Raw genomic sequence first — 20,013 nt, forward strand, 5'->3', positions numbered from 1 at the left:
TCTAGGGCTGACTAGGACAAATAATTGGAAGAAGGCGGTTTGTGTACACTTGCGCAAAAGTCAACAAATTGATGATGATTATGTCTTGTTACTCAGAAATTTCTGGTAAATTTCTCGTTTAAAAGATGCATTAAAATAATTATAATTTAACTTTCTTTTCAGCTTATGATAGCCCTACCACAACAGTGTGAGCATTTAAAAGGTGCCAATAGTGTTTAACTTGATATACATCTTCTCAAACTTTGCCCCTAACTAACTAATTAATTACATTTAGATCTCATCATCTTCATTATTAAGCGTTAATGAGAATCATAGAGACTTAGAAAGAGAATTATAGAGAACAAAAAAAAGAAAAAATTGCTTTTGTAATTCAGAATTTAGAAGATATATTCATTAGCATAGTAGTCTCTTAACATTTTCCGTTAATAACTAATGTTAATTGTAAACAAAAAAATAAATTGTCTTATAGACTATAAAACTAGAGCTCGTATTGAATCTTGTCATCATTGGGAGACAATTATATATAAATAAATTATATATAAACAAAAAGTAATATTATATACATAAATAAATTATATATAACTATTCAAATAATTTAATATGGTAATATCTCTTTAGGTGATTCTAAAGTTAAAAAAAAAGTAAATCGTATTACTCAATCACAAATTATCATCTCAATTTATACGAATAAATTTAAACAATTTGATATGATGCATATTATTTTAATCATATGAAAATGGCCATAAGAGTCTAATCCTATATCGTGAGGAGACAAACTATAGGCCAAATCTGATAATTAAGTTATTGCAATATACTTTAATAAATTGGTGGAAATTTGAAATTTTTATTATTTAAAAAAAAAAATTGATGTACCTATAATTAAAATGAACGTATTGGCTATATCTCTTTAATAAAAAGAAAATTTATGAAATTTTTTACACATACTAATAATTTGATCGTATTGGTATTAAAGTTGTATTATCACTAATCCATGTATGAAAATTTGCCTATAGTGTCTAATAATGAGAAGTTAATCTTATAAATGTGTAACTTAATTTTTTTCCCATCTTTATTTTAGAAAATAGCATTTATTTTTTTATATTCTCATTAAATTTCTACTTTATAACAAAACTATTTTGAAGATTAAAAGAGGTACCTGAGGCACTCTAATTCTACATTAACTTACATTAATATGATGATATGTTTGTCATTGATTCTTCAATGTTTCTTCCTACTTTTTTCTGTTTCACTTTTTCAAAACCCAAGTTGGAATAAATCAAGAAAATAATTCTAGATGATGGACAAGTGGTGGAGGTAATAGGCAAACAGAGAGAGCTAAGGGTCAACGATAAAGTTAGAAAAAAAATAGTAATCTTCGGCCACACAGATTATTTTGCAGATAGACAAATCATTAATAGGTGTAAATACAAGAAAATATATACGTGTATGTAAGGCTGAAAATTCCAGCTGCCTCGGAGGCCTCTGAAGTCAAAAAGTTAACTTCTTTCCTTCTCTATCACGCATAGAAAGAAGAAATGGTCTTGATGTTTCAAAATCTACAGAAATTGAGAAATTCTGAAGTATGAAAATCCTTATTTTTCAAAATACCGACACGAATTCCTGATATAGGAAATTAGAAATCCTTATTTTAGGGCATCCAGATTGAAAAACTATTATAATATTAAATATGAATTTAACGTAGCTATTATTAGAATGTTTTCGCTAAAGAATGATCATGTATGGCAATGAATTTTGTCTTTTAGCTATTATTAAACATTACACTTCACCCCAAACCCAATTTCTTGACCTTACTCTAAAATAGGAATAGATTTAAAGCGAATCTAATTCAAATTATCTAAGTTTGAAATCAATTCAAACTTGAACTCATCTTAAAGTTGTTCAAGTTCAACTCTCATAAGAAAAGTCAAGTTTAAGTTCAACTCGAATTGATATTATAGTTGAGTAAATGACTAAAACAACACTAGTTAAAAAGATATTTTTTTTGTTTATCCATATCAAAAATTTTTGAACTTGCAAGTTTAGCAAACCAAACAATCTTAAAGTTTAGGTTTAAACTTAAAAATATTTAACTCATAGACTCAAACTGTAATTCAAATTTACTTAAACCGAACTTATTTTGAACTCATTCAAACTGAATTCATTTTCAAACTTGAATAAGTCTAATTAAAAGAAGCCTTAACTGCAACTGACGGGGCAATTTCCTACTCAAAAAAGCCTTAACCACAACTGCCAGGGCAATTTCGTGGCCCTGCCTTAGACAGGACCACGTGTTGACAGATGCCCATGCACATGCAACCGACTGAAACTAGCTTTAATAAATTTAAAAAAAAATGTTGATCAGGCTTTTGAATTTATTAGATCATCGAAGAAAAAGATAAAAGAATTGGATGGGGGAACATGTACCATTTCTGATACCTTTGGAAACTTGAAATTGATAAAATAGTCGAAACCTAAAGTCAATACAAGACCATCTTTACTCTTTACTCTAGAACACCATTAAAGCAGTGACAATAACCATTCGTGAATCATGCATTCATCTATTATATAACTCTAAATTATAAATAATTTCAGTGGAGGACCCATTTAGAGGACTTTGCATTATATTTTTAAGAAATATCGTCACAATCCCCTCCTTTATATTAATTAATTCCTTCCAGATTTTTTTAATATATTTTCTTACTTGAAAAAAATAATTCCTTATTTAATATACTTTAAATGAATAATATTAATAAAAGTTGACGTGGGCGTAAGAAAATAGGTGAACTTGTATAATAAGTCAGTAAATTTTGAATAAATTTTAATATATTATATAGAGATTAGGGTTGAAAATGAGTCAAATCAAGATAGAACATGGACTAGCTTAAATTTAAATTGAATACATAGTAGTTAGTTTTAACTCATTTGAACTAATAAGAGATGTCATCTTATAATTATCAGTGGAATCAATAGTATCATCGATAGACTAAATAATATTATTAATAAGATAAGTAATATCACTGATAGAATAAAAAATATCATTGAAAGAAGATTCAAACTAAACTCAAATCAAATTATCAAGTTAAAGTTTTAACTCGAATGAGTCAAACACCAAACAAAATTGATCAAGATATCTTTGTTTTAATCCAAACTTGACAAAGATAAAAGAGTTTTACTAAATCAGATTGTTGATTTAATTTCTACACATAACATTTCCACATTAAAATAGAATAAAAGTAATATTGGACACATGAGAACCAAACTTAAAATTAATTTAAGAGAACTCAAAGTTAACTTAATAGCTTTTAATGAAAGATAATAGAGAAATAAAATTATACTAGTATAAAAAATATATATTATTAAATAAATTAAAGGATAAGTCTCTCTTTGTCTTTCTTGATTTTTAAATGAACGCGGCATAGACACGTTTCATGAAATTGACTAAAAATAATAAGAAGAGTCAAAACGAATCTAATTATGCAAAAATTAGTTGACCCTTTGATTGATTAATTGACTTTAAGTTTCCAATGAAAGATTCTGTAACCAAATTTACGAAATCCAATGGTTGAAAGTTGGGGCCATCTTAAATTTTCTATATATTTTGAATAACAAATAAAATTAAAATAGGTCCAAACAAGTAATTTTATTTTAGGTCAAATCACTATTTTTTATCCAAGTTTTAATACATTTTTAAACTCATATTTGTGAAATTTGAAAAATTTAAAATCTCATCTATAAGTCAATTAAGGTTAAAATCTTTTATTAAAAGTAAAGATAAAATTGTTATTTTACTAATAATATTTAAAAAAATATAAAATTTAGTACATTTCTTTCTTAAGTTTTAAAAACAAATATTTTATTTCTATCTAAAGTTTTCTAATTTTAAAAAGTTACATTCCCCCCCCCCCCCCCCCCAAACCTTAGGGTTTTTCTTCTCCTCTCTGACCACCATCTTCAATGTCGACGAGCTCCCTTTTCTACCCTAAACTATTAATCAACACATCGGAAGCAATTTAGAGTAGCGAAGATATCTAAAATCTCTTCATCTTTAACGGAGAGATTTCAGATCTTTTCATTCGAATCTCTTCATCTCAGACGAAGAGATCTGCTTCAGATTACTTTTCATGAGTTTGCCAACAGTTTAGGATAGAGAAGGGAGGTCGTTGGCACAGAAGATGGTGGTCAGAGGAGAGAAGAGAAAAACCTAAGGTTTCAGAGGAAAATATGACTTTTCAAATTTAGAAAACTTTAAGTATAGGTGAAATGTTAGTTTTTAAAACTTAGAAAGGAAATGTAATGAATTTTATTTTTTTTAATATTATTAGTAAAATAACTCTACCTCTAATGAAAAATTCTAACGACAATTTGGCTATAAGGGGGACTTTGCATTTTTCAAGCCTTGTAGATATGACTTTGAGAACATATTAAAACTTGGGTGGGAAATAGTCCTTTGGCCTTTATTTTATTTTACTTTCATTAGTCTAGATAGAATGAAATAGATTGGTGTTCGAAGAATAAATTTAGATAGAATGAGATAGACTTTTAAACAAAACAATATTTGGAAGTAAATTATTTTTAATATATTAAAATCGAACTAAATCATATTTTTTTAGTTTAATTTGATTTCTTTTAAAATTTTTCAAACCATAAATTTTTTCAAATAATTTTTTTTAATTTAGTTTGAAAAAGTTTTTAAGCTGAATCATACATGGCTCTCACGATAAATTAAAAATTAATATTAGGAGAATATAAAAGAATACTCCATTAGCTTAAAGACTTTTGTAGGCTTTCATCAAAATCTTATCTCTTTGGAATAGTTTAATTTCCACACGTAAAATATGTATGAATGTGACATCTTTCTAGATTCTGGACACCTTTCATGTAAAGTTGTATTTAGTAATACACAATATCTTATAATACGATCCCCTATATAATATTAAATCACATTTTACTCTAATTAAATATCATATTACAAACTTTTTCTATATAATGCAAGAATAAATTTATTAACATGTCCACTTTTGTCGAAAACTTTCAAGTACTCAGTTACCCAGTTTTTCTCCTTCTATATATCATTTAGTTTTTCCTCATCTAAGAAGGAAAACTTATTATGTAGCATTCAACTTATATATAGATCACCACAAATAATAATAATAATAATAATGAAAGAAAAATAACGAGTAGATAAATATTTAATTGTTATGAATATTATTTTATGATTTTAATAATAAAAATTGATTGTTAAAAGTATATTTTTTATTATTAAAAAGTTTTAACTATGGGAGAGCTACTGTCGTTAAATCTTCCTTCGTTAAAAGATATTAATAACGAAAATACTTTCAATATGAAAAATTATAACGATTCATAATGATAAGATTTTTCTCATCATTAAAACTTTATAACAATATAAAATAGGATTTTAATAATTATTTTTTCTCTTATTAAAATTATAAATTTACTTATTTTTAATAATAGTATAAATAATTAGTCATTAAAATCATAAAAATAATACTTATAATTATAGAATATTTATTTTTCTCTCGCTATTACTTTTTTTTTTGGTAGTGGATTAATTACCAAGAAAAACTTATATATAGATTCATTTAAACATTTTCCACTAATTAATAGTAAATAGTATAACTAATTATTTTTTAAAGTACAAGTTGGATACGTAACATATAATTGATAATGTCAAAAGCACTTTGAGATTAAGAAGCTAACTATTAATAATTATGGTAATTATTTGAGCAGCCGGCACTCATTAATTAAGCTAAAGTGAGTGTGAATAGAAGAATTAAATTAACTACAAGCTTAAGTTAATTATATTATAAAGTTGCGTAAGGATAAAAGAAATAATGTCTGAATCTCCTAATTTTAAGATATATTCGAACTTAACCAAGTTTGAACAAAGACCAATTTAAATTTAGTTTGAATATAAAATAACAAATTCAAATCGATTCGATAAACAATAACAATGGAAAAAATGATCTAACTATCATAAAAAGAAAAGAAGAATAGTTAGATAAAAAAAAAAAAAAAGAATTGCAATGAAAAAGAGTTCTAGTGAAAAGTTAACAAGAAGCTCTCAAACTTAACCCAAATTGGAGTTTCAGCTAAAATTCATCTTATTTAAATTCAGTGTGGCAAGACTCAAATCCACACTTAATCTGGAAGATGCAGAAATCAAAATGATATTTGCTTTCGACAAGGTAATATAAAAATGGAGGCAATCAATCCCTATAGAATAATGTAAAAATGATATGAACATCAAAATTTTGAATCAAAACATTTACGAGCATATCAAACATTTATGCATATATATTTATTTTGAATTTAAAATTAAATTATTTTTTAATTAAATAAAATTTTTTGATTTTAATTAGAGGTAATTTAAATTTGTATATTTTGATAAGAGGTCATTTGAATTTATATATTTAAATTGGTTTAAACTCGACTTATTCCATGTAAATAAGCCCAACACTTGGCTCAACTCAACTCTTTTGATGTCCAACTCTATTCAATTATATGTTCCACAAAGTATCATGACAAAAATCAATTTACGTTTGAAATATGAAAGCCTGGTATTTATCTAATTTTTTGGCGTTGGGTTTGTAAGAAAATGAAAGTTAGAAAAGCAAGAGGTAAATTTTCGGTAAGTGTAATATTATATATATCTATTTTGAATATATAAATAAGTATATACTAATATGTGTCATTATATAATTAAGTGTTATTTTCTTTTTAATTCATTAAAAAAAAACTAGCATTAGTGAGAGAAGAAATACTTAGCAGATAATATTCGGTTATTATAAATATTTTTTTTTATGATTTCAGTGAGTAGTTATTTATACTTTTGTTAAAGCCAAATAAATTTATAACTTTAATAAAAAAAAATGGCGTTAAAACTTTATTTGTCGTCGTTAAAACGCTTCAATATTGGAAAAAAATTTTGTCATCACTTGTTGTTATAACTTCGCCCGTTAAAAGTATTTACGATAAGAATAAAAACATTTTTTTCTTTGTTAAAATCTCTTTTTTTGTGATACAAAATCACTCAATTATATAAGTACACGTATTAAATATATATCTATTTATGTATTTAAAATAGATACTCATAGTTTTATTGTTTTCAATTATATAGGTTTTTTTGTTTTTATATAAGATTTTTTAAATCAAATTAAGTCATTTTTGTTGAGTAATAAATTCAAAAGTTGCCTCTAAAAATCATTATCTAATAACTACTTGTAATTTGATATGGTGACTTTTATATTTAAATATATATATATTTTTTTATAATTTCTCTAAGAATTAAATGTAAAAAAAAAAATCAATTAAAGAACCCAAAAAGGGAAAGGAAAATTCAAGTTGTTGCTCATAAATATTGAGGAATTCACAGCCAAGACGATCAACCCCACAATCATAAATCTTGAAGTATAAAATTGACATAACTTTTAATATTTATAGTGAAGAACATAATTAAAAAATGTTGTACCAAATATATTTATGATGTGAAACATCAAACTTTTTACGGTACTGATCAACTAATTATAATGATATATGACTCAATAAATAAATATATATTCATCACATCTAACTTTAATCTATCTCCCATAAAATTAATGTTTTATGAGTCTTCCATATTTTTTTCATTCATTATATTTCTATTGTAACATAATTGAAAACTATATATCATTATGAAACCCAACCTTTTTTCCCCAATTTTTTATCACATTGATTTAATAATCGGGAATAATAAAACTATACGTATTCATTTTAAGTACACAAATATATACATATTTAATATGTGTAATCGTATAATTAAAAAATTTTAAATAAAAGATAAAATAACATCCAATTATATGATGACACATATAACGTATATTTTTTTATGTATCTAAAATAGATACGTATAATATTCTCTAATGAAAAAATATGCCCATTAAGTAATGTGCAATAAGATCATTTTCGATATATGAAATGAATTAATTTTTACACGTTGATGATAATTCATCTACATAATCGCATTTAATATGTTAATTCATTAATACATAAGAAAATATTCTTGTTTACAAAATTAATTCATATATCTATAAATAAAAAATTCCCGATCTTAGTATTTTCTAATAAAAATGTAATTATTTGATATAAGATTTTAGTCTTTTAATTATAGAAAAAGAAAAAATATTTTTCAATAAAAAATAAAGTTCATATTTTAAGTCTAAATTTTAAGTTGCCTATTAAGACTTAGCCGTGTAATTGGGATATTGGCAAGCCAAGCCAAGCCAAGTCTGAAATAGAATTTAGAACTAAAATTTTGATTCAATTTGATTTATTTTTTTTTTTAAATCTGAGCTTAAATAAATAAGAGCTAGTTCAATAGGCTTGATTGACAAACCTGCATAAACCTAACTCCATCCTTGCCTTTTTATTTCTAGATTTATAAAGTTCAATGAATTTCTGATGGCTTCATTTTTCAAGCCATCCACTACAGTGGATTTCTTGTGACCGGTGGAGAAATAAGAAATTGATTTTTAATTCTACCCTAATAAAAGATAATCATCTTTAGCTCATATTCTCCAATGTGTTTCTTCCTTGCTCTTTCATTCTTCAGTCTTCTTCGTTCGTCAGCCTTCTTCTTCATTCTTTAGCCTCTATTGGTGACATCCCACTTTCCAGCATTTGATTTTGAAATGATAATTGAATAAGGCATTCCAAAGGAAAGAGTGTTGAATGCTGGAATTTGGATACAATGATGCGGTCTCAGAATAATCAAATTATCTAATCATATGATGATATATTATCTAGATCTCTAATTAAGTATTCAAAATTAGGTATATATCATTTTATTGATTTGAAAAATGCAGGCTGCATACGATGCACCTGTGGATTTAGATGATGCCATGATCATAATATATCTGTTATGGATAAAAGTAGCAGGAATTACTAGTACTTACAATTTCATGTCCTAATTACAACATGAGCCACAATTTTTCTTCAATGCTATTCTTCAAGCGTCAGAGACTGCCCTAATGGTTATAAATAAATATACAAACTATCATTATATGTGCTATTATTATTTTATCTCTAAATTAAAATTTCTCAATCATATAATAACATATTAACATTTATAATCAATGTTAATTCTCGTATTATTATGTAAACACTAACAATAATTACTTTTTAATATTTTTGAATAAACCTCAGGCTCAGGGTCTAGAAAACCCCCAGAACAATATCATAAGAATTTTGACAGAAAACAACTGAATTTTTCCCACATTTGAGTGCGAATTAATAGAAAAAAGTATTCAAATTCAAACCCCAAAACATAAACAAGTTCTATTTCAAGGAGAAAATATATATTACACAAGTGAATACAGAATTCATGGGTTGTTACCTTCATCAAATTTCACCTTAGATTCAGCAGAACAAACTCCTTTTCAGTTGTACACATCAGAAGCTATAATAACACAGGTAGCAGGAATTGGTTTTCATTAATCGCTTATTGTATATATTAGATGCTCTCCAATAAACTCGATTGATCATATTAAAACTAAGAGTCTATAAAACTGATAATAATTTCCATCTTCCTTGACCTTGAAAGACTGACACACCATCCCTTGTTTACTTCAGGCCACTGAAGCAAGTTTGCTCTTGCGCCATATCCAGTAGTTAGCTCTCATCTTATCAACATGCAGCAATACATCACAAATTGCCCTTGCCAAGTTAGAATCAGCTGGAGCTGATTCTGGAGTCAGTGCATCTACAGCTTCTCTGAAGTCTTGACTTGGCTGAAAACCTTGACAAAGCAGATCCAAAAGAGTGCTCAGAGCAAATACATAGTTGCTTTTAGTATTCAAAACCTTCAAACATACTGAGGAGACTCTAGGATCAGTAATCCAAGACTCAGTGTCGTTCTTGTAAAGGCCTCGAAGGTATCTCCATGGGCTCTCATTATCAGGGTTGGCCATAATGGCTTCAACAGTATAGCGTACTTCTGAGTCTCTCATGGCCTTAAGACCCCCAAGGAAGGGAGACCTAGTTATTACAAAGTATCGCTGCACCAAGCAAACATATAAATGTAAGTAAAAGGGAAGTATACAAAAGGGGACATCCTTTGACACTGGCATGCTAATGTTACTGTACTAATGAAGGGAGTATTTTCTTAGTAAAAGAGAAACAGACACAGCGTAACTGCCATAACGTGGCATACTTCAACAACTCTTTTACGCAAAGAGCACATGAAGCCAATGAGAATTTTAAAACTTATGAACAGAGCATTTAAAAGTTTGAGGAATGTTTTAATCAAAACTAGCGCTAAAAGAATTCCAAGATGAGGTTTATGTTACTTCTTCCAAATCTTCCATTCAGTTTTGATATAAAAGCTTAAAAGATAGCTACAGTATAAAAAACAATTTTTGAGGATAGACAAGCACCCATCAGATGCTTCACTACAAAGCATTGCCAGGTGCTTCTGCAAGATACAGTTCTTAAAGAAGAATTCTCAAAAGCATCTCAGAAACATTCTTATTGTGGTTAAGATCCAACCAGCAATGTGTAAACATTTCATTATTACCTGATTCCATGCAGAATTGTTGTATATATCCTCATCAAGAAGCTGATGACAATAGTCAAGTTCATCTTCCCACCCTCCTAATGCCTGAAGTACCCACTGAAAAAGAAAAACTACATTTTTAATCTCATATTTCACTTACAATATGATAGGTACAGGTTGAATGGTGCTATAACTACTCAATCAACTAATGAAAATTGAAAGAGTACCTAAAAGACTTTGAACAAGTATATTATATTGTGTAGTTGATGTAAAAATAAGTAACATGATGCTAACAAACCTGCCTATGGGACCAGGCATGATAATTTTTAGCATCAGGGGAAAGTATCTTCCTAGTGAAATCAAGCTCCTTGCTTGTCACAGAAGTCCCTAATTTCCGAGCAACCCACCGTCTATGATGCCTGAAAAACAGTGATCATCATTATTTTCAGTGATACACTGGTACCAGGAGCAAAGACTATAAAAAGTTAGCAAGCTACAATAAACCTGACAATTTGTTTATATGATTTTGGATTCACAAAGTGCTCCTATTGTTCAAAATTAAGGCAGATACTACTTACAAAGGTTATGTTCGATAGCAAATCAATCTAGATGAGTACACAAGATTCAAACCATAAGCACCAACTCTCCAGCCTAACAACATACTATATAAAACAACCAGAACCAGTTTAACCTGAGAAAATACCTAGTGGATAAATGGAGAAAATATTTCCATAAAAATGAATTTCAATTCATTTATTATCTTATTTCAGTTCCTCTTAATGTTACACCACATTGAAGAATTTTCTCAAATGGCTACATCACTCTATCCTACACATAATGTGTTGGCTTGACAAATTGGAAACATATACTTACAGCAACAGACATTAGGTAGCCTACTCAGAACCCACTTTTGCTGCTACTGGAGAATTTTTGAGACTCATAACCATTTCAAGGATGGTTTAGAACATTATTTTACTCTATACTTATAAATTTACTATAGGGAGAATTAATAAAATTGAAATGATTATGGACATATTAATCCACTGGCTCACCATATTTGATAGTTTTTAGAGTTACCCTTGGCAATATGTCCAACAAAATCGAGTTCCTCAAGCAAGTCAGCATCAAGTGCTTCAAGTATTTGACGCCTAAAATGCCAAACCTTCAAAGAAGAGGAGAAATGATGGCTCTTTTTGTGTATCCTCTAATAATGCTTATTTAAAAACAATATTGACATCAATAACATCACCACAAGATCACAATGATACCAAATATTTAACATTCATGAAAATCTTGCACATGTCCACTTCCCCATTTTCAGAAACAAATTTACCCATTTTAGTGTCTTGATGTGAACAACTAAATAAGTCTCATGCACATCAAGATTACCAGAACAGTTTTTGAGCATAAACAATAATGTCACCAAAAACTTCACCACAAGATCACAATGGTCCCAAATATTTAGCATTCATGAAAGTCTTGCACATGTCCGCTTCCCAATTTTCAGAAACAAATATACCCATTTTTAGTGTCTTGATCTGAACAAGTTAAAAGTCTCATGCACATCAGGATTACCAGAACAACAGTTTTTTGTATATAAATTTTAATCCTTGTAATATGAAACATTATAATTACAACATTCAAAGTCAAACTCATATATAAATTTTATCCTTGTACTTCATTATGTGCACTTTCCCCTGCAAAAAAAAAAAAAAAAAGCACACGGAACCAAAATGCCATGAAAGTAAATTGCACAAAAACAAAAGGATTTGATGAAATACCGTGTAATTTCCTGGATTGAGAAGGATGGCTTCTCGAGTGAGCTGAAGAGCACGTGGAGAGAGCTCGTTGGCTGAGTAGACGGCACGAAAGTAGTCCATGGTTTCTCTAAACTCTTGCTTGTAGGCGATTGGAACAACAGGATTCGGGCCATCATCTTGTGGAATGGGTTTGACATCAGACCACTCTGGTCTTAGGCTCAGTGGCACCATCTCTTGCTCTTTGTCTGAGTCCATGGCTCTTCTCGTGCTTCGTAGCTGCTTCACTCAAGACTCACAGAAAAAAAATCCTGCACTTGTTTTCTGTCCACTAACAATTGAGGAGAAATTTTCAAAAACAAATAAATGTCCTTGCAGCTAACAAACATTTAGGTGTTCTGTTATCTGACACAAACTTTTTATGTAAAAAAAAAAATACCACCTCTGATCACTCTATTGCATATATGATAAAACTAAAATTTAAAATTATATATATCGGAAAGTAAAATTACAAGCATAAACTATTAAAATATCCAACTTTAAATACAATGCAGCACTAGAATTTGCAGGAAATTTCTTGAGCGACAATTTTGTTTAATTTATTTCCGAAAGGAGTCAAGATAAGTTTATGTGGATTTAGTTTTAAACTAAAAATATAGCAATCGGCAATCAGCAAAAACAAACCTGACTGAAAAAACTTAACAAAATTCTAACTACAAGGTTTATCATTCTTCAATGTACAGTACAATAACATCACTGAAAATTATAAAAAATGAGAAAAAAAATCAAAATTTGAACTGGTTTCAAGCAATTACATTCCCTTCTATTTTTAATAAAACAATAGTGATCAACTTTGAAGTTTTACTCTTCCATCAATGTCAAATCTGTGCAATTTTTCTTTTTTTTTTGAATAAAATACAAAAATACCCCAAAATCACAAAACCCTAATCATCACAATAATCGGAAATTCAATCAAACAACAAAATGAGTTTCTTTAGTAAGAGATAATAGAATATGAAGGATACCGGTGGTGGGTCCACCCACGAATACGGCCGGAACTGGTCGATACGGCGGCTACGTGCTTCTGCTTTCGGAGAAAGCCGACGGCGTCTCTCTAAGGTGAAGTTGTGTCGGAAATTTGGGATTTGGATTTTATCTTCTCAGAGGTGCTACTCCTTTTGGTCGATCACTAAGGCCCCCTATATTTAGTTTAATACCCTCGGAGATTAATAATTATTTGCCCTTGATATTTGATATTATAACAACAATCTCCTTGTAGTTTTAAAAGTAGTGATTAATTAAATGACCCAATAAAGAGGGTGTATAGATATTACCTAAAAACAACAGGGCGTACACAAAAATGAACCAATTAAGTGGATATATACAAAAATGAGCAATTTTGTAGGGGTTATAAACATGACCAATAAACTATGGTTGGACAAATATATGTCATATATTAATGTGTCTTAGAATCATTTGTTGACTTTTAAAAACCTATCTCCATAACCCGTATACCTAGCTTTTCTACACATGGCAAGTTTTCACCGAATTTTTTAGTATATTTTATCTTTTTTCTCACTAAAAATTAAGGATAGGGATTGTGAATTGTGAATGTTTTTTGGTTGCTTATAATTTTGAAATTTACATATTTGTCAATTAAATTTGAGATTTCATAGATATCGATTACAGAGGTTTTTAATTACTATTTTTTATGTAAAATAACTTCAATTGTTTGCAATTGTTTTTTTAATCAATGGTTTTGTGTTTGAGTAGGTTATTGGGTATTGAACATGAAAATGGGTGATTAGACACTTTTTTTTTTCCACCATATGTGATTTAGAGTAAGTATATAGATCACACATGGTGTTTGAATACATTGAATATCTGGTAATATTGGTAGTTATGAATCATGATGTAATAACATAGACAGAGAGCATAAATTATTGACTTTGTTTTTATGTATTTTACTCATATATTTTGTAATACCCACAGGTAAGTTTAAAGGTATTTCGTTCTTTTTCCTAGTTTTAAATTTGGTGATTAATGATTTTCAAGGGTACACGCCCGTGTATGGAGGCATACACGGTAGTCTACAGTTAGTCAAAAGTCAAATTAGTGGATCAAATTGTGATCATGGTGAAACGGGAAGTTGCCTTACTTATGCAACCAGACACACGACTATGTATAGGCTATCACACTAGTGTATCATGTCTAGGAGATGAAATAAAAACACAATAACCCTAACTATCTTCCATTATTTTTCATAGCCATAGAATAGAGAGTGTGAGAGAGAAAAAGGGGTATTTTTGTCGCTTGTAGAGCGACCAACAATCGTTGAAATCACCATAGCTGTGCAAGGAAAGCATTTTCGTTGGAATCCAAGTAGAGTGCTTCCCTTGTTTGATTATGTAATCTTTGGAATTTTTTTGTTATATACATTATTTAGAGATGTTTAGATATAGTAATGATGATTTAGTTGATGAAATTGATGTTATATGCGAATACGAAGAGCTATATGCATGTTTAATCTCTTGATTGTATGAATGTTATATGTTTTGGCTTGATTGATGCCTTAGAGCCATGTATGTGTACTTTAATCAAATAAGTTCGGTGAATATCATGCTTAAGGTGTGTGGAGACTTCTGTGTGTGTCTTAGAAGAAGTGATCATGTCGGAATTGTGATTAAAGAAGTGTGGAAACCCTATAAGGCGATTTCCAAATCGCGACACACGGCAGTGTATGGTCCCATACACGTCCGTGTGTCATTCTAGAAATTTCGAAAGTTCAAAAGTCGAGTGCTCATTTTGAGGGAAGATATGCATAGTCATGTGGTATGAGACAAACACTTATATATGACTTTCCAAAAATGGACGGTGTGCATCAGAAGACACATGGATCACGTGCATATGAGTGTATCCAAGTCAACTCCTTATGTGCACCTATTTTATGCACGACTGTGTACTGAGTGACACACTCGTGTATATGGGTTATGAGGTACATGGGTATAGATGGAGAAGCATACGATTGTGTACCCTTAGATAAAGACAAAAAATGATTATACCCTTAGGCTATGTGCATAGAAGAGGAAAGTTAAGTAAGAAAAATAATGAGTTATTAAAGAATAAATAAGAATTCAAGAAAGACATAGACGAAGTGCCTAACTGTGTGAACAATAACACAAACTTGGATTGAGTTGAATTCAAGTAGAAAGTCAATAACCTTAAGGCTAGTGTCATATAACTAGATAGTCACTAGTTATATATATAAGTGATGGTATTTATGGAAATAATAGGGTTGGATACCTATGAGATGCATCATACACTCAACACCAACACACATAGCCATCTAGTTTAGTTCAGGTATGCATGGTAAGAATATGGCTTTTAGATATTCCTTATATAATTAGCGGGATACACCATATATGTACTTGAGATAAAGACCATTTCTAGATGGTTAATCAACAATTCCAATAAGCTTATGTGATAAGGGAAGAAGCTACTATCAAAGATATTCTTGTATGGTCATGGTGTCCTAGTTAGTTACCCTGATAAATCATTTGGCATATGTGTAAGACAAAATAGTAGCTTTCGCCAAGGCATTAGATATGTTGATTTCAACTTGGGTCTTCATAACTTTTATGAATGATCCATGTCAGGGCACCAAGGTGTCATATTGTGTCACATTTAGCTTACAAATGGAACGTAAGTTTTAACATCAGTTTTTATAATGATTTTGGGTATTGTAAGGTCCCCACTTACTAAGTTTTACTTATGCTTTTCTTCTCATATGTTTTATAGGTAAAGGTGAATATGGGGCAGATAGAGGGATCCAATGGTTCGGCGAGCAGTTGCACAAGAAGAAAAGCCTTTTGATATTAAGTTTTTATTAGATATGTAGTTTTTTTATTATTATTATTGCTAGTATTTTTCAGACACATCGTATCATATGAGCATTGATTAATAAAGTCGTTTTTGTTACATCACTTTTTGCACGTTTTATAATTATAATCATACATTAAAGTTTTCAAATAGTTCAGTTGTGCATACCTCTTTTGATATATTCCCATTAGGGGTATGCATATAGAGAGAGGTGTTACATTTATAGTATCAGAGCATGATCTTGGTATCTAAAAAGGCGAAAAAGTTTTATGTGTCTAAATAATGCATATAGAGATAAGTAAGAAAGTAGCCTTACATGCAACGTTGATTGCCCCCACATACCTACCGTTGTAAGTATAATATACCTGCTTTTAGATTAAAGTAATATATGCCTAAAGGTTGTTGTGATTTTAGGATAAAAAGATCCAAAAGGTTGATTGAAGATGCCCTAGAGGCCCCTAGTAAGGAAAGAAGCCAAGTAGAGACTCGAGGATAGGTATCCAATGAGCCAGTTACGTATTGCTATCCACTAGATTGTGTAGGAGGTTCTAAGATAAAACAAAGAGGCGTCAACCAGTGTTAAGCATCCAACTTAGGGCCCACTAATGCCGGAGTAACATTTAGATACAAAGTCACCCTCCCAGCTAAATAGGGGGAGTGCAAGAGCACCTCAAGTAGAGATTAGAGGTAGCAATAGAAGACAAACACATATTATTTATAGTCTATCTAGTTGTCATCAACCCAAAGATTCTAAAGGTATTGCAATGTCAGAAGGATTACCAGTTGAAGAGTGGTTAGAGGCAGTGAAGGATGTCTAAGATAATTCTTAGCTAATGTGAATAACGTAAGGGCTGGCATGGACAATTTTAGGGTTGATATGCAATTGCAACCCAAATGACCATGTTAGCATATTTAACGGAAAAAATTATTATGTTATTCCATATTAATGTTGTTAAAAATCGAATGATAATTTAGTATCTCCAATAGGACATTATAAAAGTTTAATATTTAAATACGAAAATCCAAATATTAAATCTCATATTTTTTTTTTTAAATTGAGTCTCTTTTAAAAAATAATAATAATGTAATACTTCCAAACATTATTATCATTAATAATAAAAATAATAATAATAACAATTTCAGATCCCCAAAAAAAGAAATAAAAATTTAGGTTAGTGCCCAAAATTCAAGCTATCCCTCATGAATCACAATCTTTTAAAAGATTGTTTAATGAATGAATATTTTAAACATAAAACATTAGATGGAAAAATTGAATTTCTTTCTAGGAAGAAAATTTTGTATAAGTTAAACATACATTTACTGATGTATTAGTGTTACTGTAAAAATTATGTTAACTATATCTTTATTTTGTCTTTAATTCAAAATTATTTAATTAAATTAAAATATATTAATTTATATGAATAAGTTAGCCAATACAATATTATTCTGAAGCCGTACACAATCATCTAAGAATAACATCATAGAGTTACAATAATATCATTATATCAATAATAAAATTGTGTACATAATTAAGAATACAATATGTACACAATTGTGTACTTAAAAATATATACACATATTATTACTCTAACCACAATTGTTATACAAGCTAATAATTAACATATTTAAAACATTTAGGAATTCAATCCCTCTTGTAAAACCCTATAACTTCCAAAAGAAAACAATAAAGTTCCTGGATTCTCATAAAAAGTCTTCCATGAAGAAAGCATCTACATTATCATCAGAATCAACCTCTTTATGTCCATCGTATTCGTTGAGGCCTAAAAAAGTCTCAATTGAAACTTCCTGGTTCATCACAAAAACATCCTGGAAGAGACAACCATCCTTAAATCTTGCTTCTTTTATGTCATTTGCAATTTCTAATGGAACTATTTTCACAAAATTGTTTTTCAAATTTCGCAATTCAAAGGCATGTTGTTGACTTTCTTGATATTCTTTTTAGGGATATTGAATTTTTTACCCTCCTTTTAAACCATGTATATATATATACCACTCATCTTAAACCCTAAACAAAAATACCACAACAATAATCTATTTTTTCTAAAATATCCCTATTAACGCAACCCATGTAGAAAGAAAAAATACCACAATAGTAATCTCTTTCTTTTTCTATAGCCTTCCGATAAAAGAAGGAATCTCTACAACATGAAAAGAAATTTGAAGCAGAACGATTCTTCTCTGGAAAATAATTGAAGCAGACATCTGTGATTGAACAATAAAACCCATGAGAGAAATTCAAAGAAAGAAATTGCTAATTATTATAAAGGATTCAACTTGGTCATGAGGGAGGGAGAGACGAAAATTGCCAAATTTCTTTAGAGAATTCATGGGGTTTACTTATATTGGCTGTCATTCTGTTCGGTCCCCCAAGGAAGACACATCGATTGTCATTATTTGAAGCACTACGAAACCACAATAAGAACTCTGAGTAGTCTTTAGCCAATCGCGAGTCCATAGGACACTTCTTAGGTACGAGTTGTTTATTCTTTTGCACATTCATTGGATCTGTAAAAGGACTTACCAATTGCTTTCCTTTTTCGCAGCACATGTCCAAATACTAACACTTTTTTGGCAGTTTGTGGCTTCTCAATAATTGTTGATGGGTTATCCTTTTGTTATTGCACATCATTGTCAAATGAGTCATCCAACTAGAAAAACAAATTTATGGTTGTCATTATTTTATAATACAACTAATTGAAATAATAAAAAAAGTATAGTGGATAATAACCCATAATGATCCCGACGTTTGATACAAATCCTCAATTCTCGTAATTCAATGCTTTAAGGAGGACTGGAGTTCCTGCATCTCCTCATGAAGCCTGTTGTTGTCACTGCTCCTGTATCTCCCTAATTAGCATCGATGTTAACCCCTGTATCTTTCCATGAATCATCGATGCATGTTACTACCACTCGACCTACATCGTCACAAGCTATTAGTCAAGTTGTTACTGAATCTGAGAGTTGATGACTCTTGCATGCTTTGTTAAAAGCTGTTAAAAATGGTCATGCGAGACACTACTGTACAAAGTCCTATGAATTGAATGTCTTATGAGAAAGGTAGACACTTGTAGAGGGGATACATGTACATTATAAGAGACGCTCTCTGATTCTTAAGGGTATGTGGTGCTACAGGATGACACCCGTAGAGAGGATGTTTGTCCAATTCTAGAAGTGCTAGGAACAATAGGTTAGGGCCCTTGTGATGAGGATATTCATACAGATACGGTGAAGACTTAGAGGTTAGCCACATAGGTAGGGTAAACTTGTATAAAAAAGGATACCATGAAGACATGAAAGAGTTGAGACTTAATAGTTGAGGAATGCAAAGACCCTCTGGAGGTTGCCTGAAAGACAGTAGGATGAAACGATAGGGTATCATCATCATCATCATCTAAATTTATAGACTCGTCATCTGATGATGCCTATGATGTCTATTCTCCCATAAACTTCAAAGCCTGTATATACCATTTGGAGTCACACTCAATCTCAATCAAATGCAATACAATTGTAATCCCCTCCTAGAACATTAAGGAAATATATAAAAATTAATGAAATGAAAGATGAAACGATAAAATATAAATGTATCAATGAGCAACATATAGAAGGAGCATCCCAAAGTATCGATATATCATCCCAGATTGGTAGCACAATAGTCTTCCACTTCAACATATGTAGGACCTGATCATCTACTTTCAAACGGACATAAGATGATAGATTGTAAATAGTCTCATAAATCCAATATTGAACAATGTACAACATTTATGGTTAGTAGTTACAATCGTGGGTGTGAATGTTAACTTCATGGAT

At 29.8% G+C, this 20,013-nt stretch overlaps 1 protein-coding gene across 2 annotated transcripts; it reads right to left on the minus strand.

Moving 5' to 3' along the window:
- Positions 1 to 9,307: 9,307 nt before the first annotated feature.
- LOC123207742 (protein farnesyltransferase/geranylgeranyltransferase type-1 subunit alpha-like) lies at positions 9,308 to 13,490 on the minus strand. 2 transcript variants are annotated; one of them, XM_044625197.1, is made up of 6 exons: positions 13,332 to 13,490; positions 12,331 to 12,630; positions 11,602 to 11,711; positions 10,848 to 10,968; positions 10,571 to 10,666; positions 9,308 to 10,052 (listed from the first exon to the last, which is right to left on the minus strand). In XM_044625197.1, the coding sequence occupies exons 2-6, from the start codon at positions 12,562 to 12,564 to the stop codon at positions 9,624 to 9,626; spliced, it is 990 nt and encodes a 329-aa protein (XP_044481132.1). In that variant the 5' UTR covers positions 12,565 to 12,630; positions 13,332 to 13,490; the 3' UTR covers positions 9,308 to 9,623. The 2 variants fall into 2 exon arrangements, with proteins under 2 accessions (XP_044481132.1, XP_044481131.1); XM_044625196.1 differs by having other exon boundaries at positions 12,331 to 12,637.
- Positions 13,491 to 20,013: the final 6,523 nt, after the last annotated feature.

The sequence above is a fragment of the Mangifera indica genome, unplaced genomic scaffold, assembly GCF_011075055.1.
Source record: "Mangifera indica cultivar Alphonso unplaced genomic scaffold, CATAS_Mindica_2.1 Un_0098, whole genome shotgun sequence".
NCBI lineage: Eukaryota > Viridiplantae > Streptophyta > Magnoliopsida > Sapindales > Anacardiaceae > Mangifera > Mangifera indica.

Coding starts and splice junctions, on each gene's coding strand:
- LOC123207742 (XM_044625197.1), bottom strand. CDS start 12,564: ATGGACTCAGACAAAGAGCAAGAGATGGTGCCACTGAGCCTAAGACCA. Junction 10,969..11,601: donor TCTAAAAACTATCAAATATG/GTGAGCCAGTGG, acceptor ACTGTTTTTCAG/GCATCATAGACGGTGGGTTG. Junction 10,667..10,847: donor ATGCCTGGTCCCATAGGCAG/GTTTGTTAGCAT, acceptor TTTCTTTTTCAG/TGGGTACTTCAGGCATTAGG.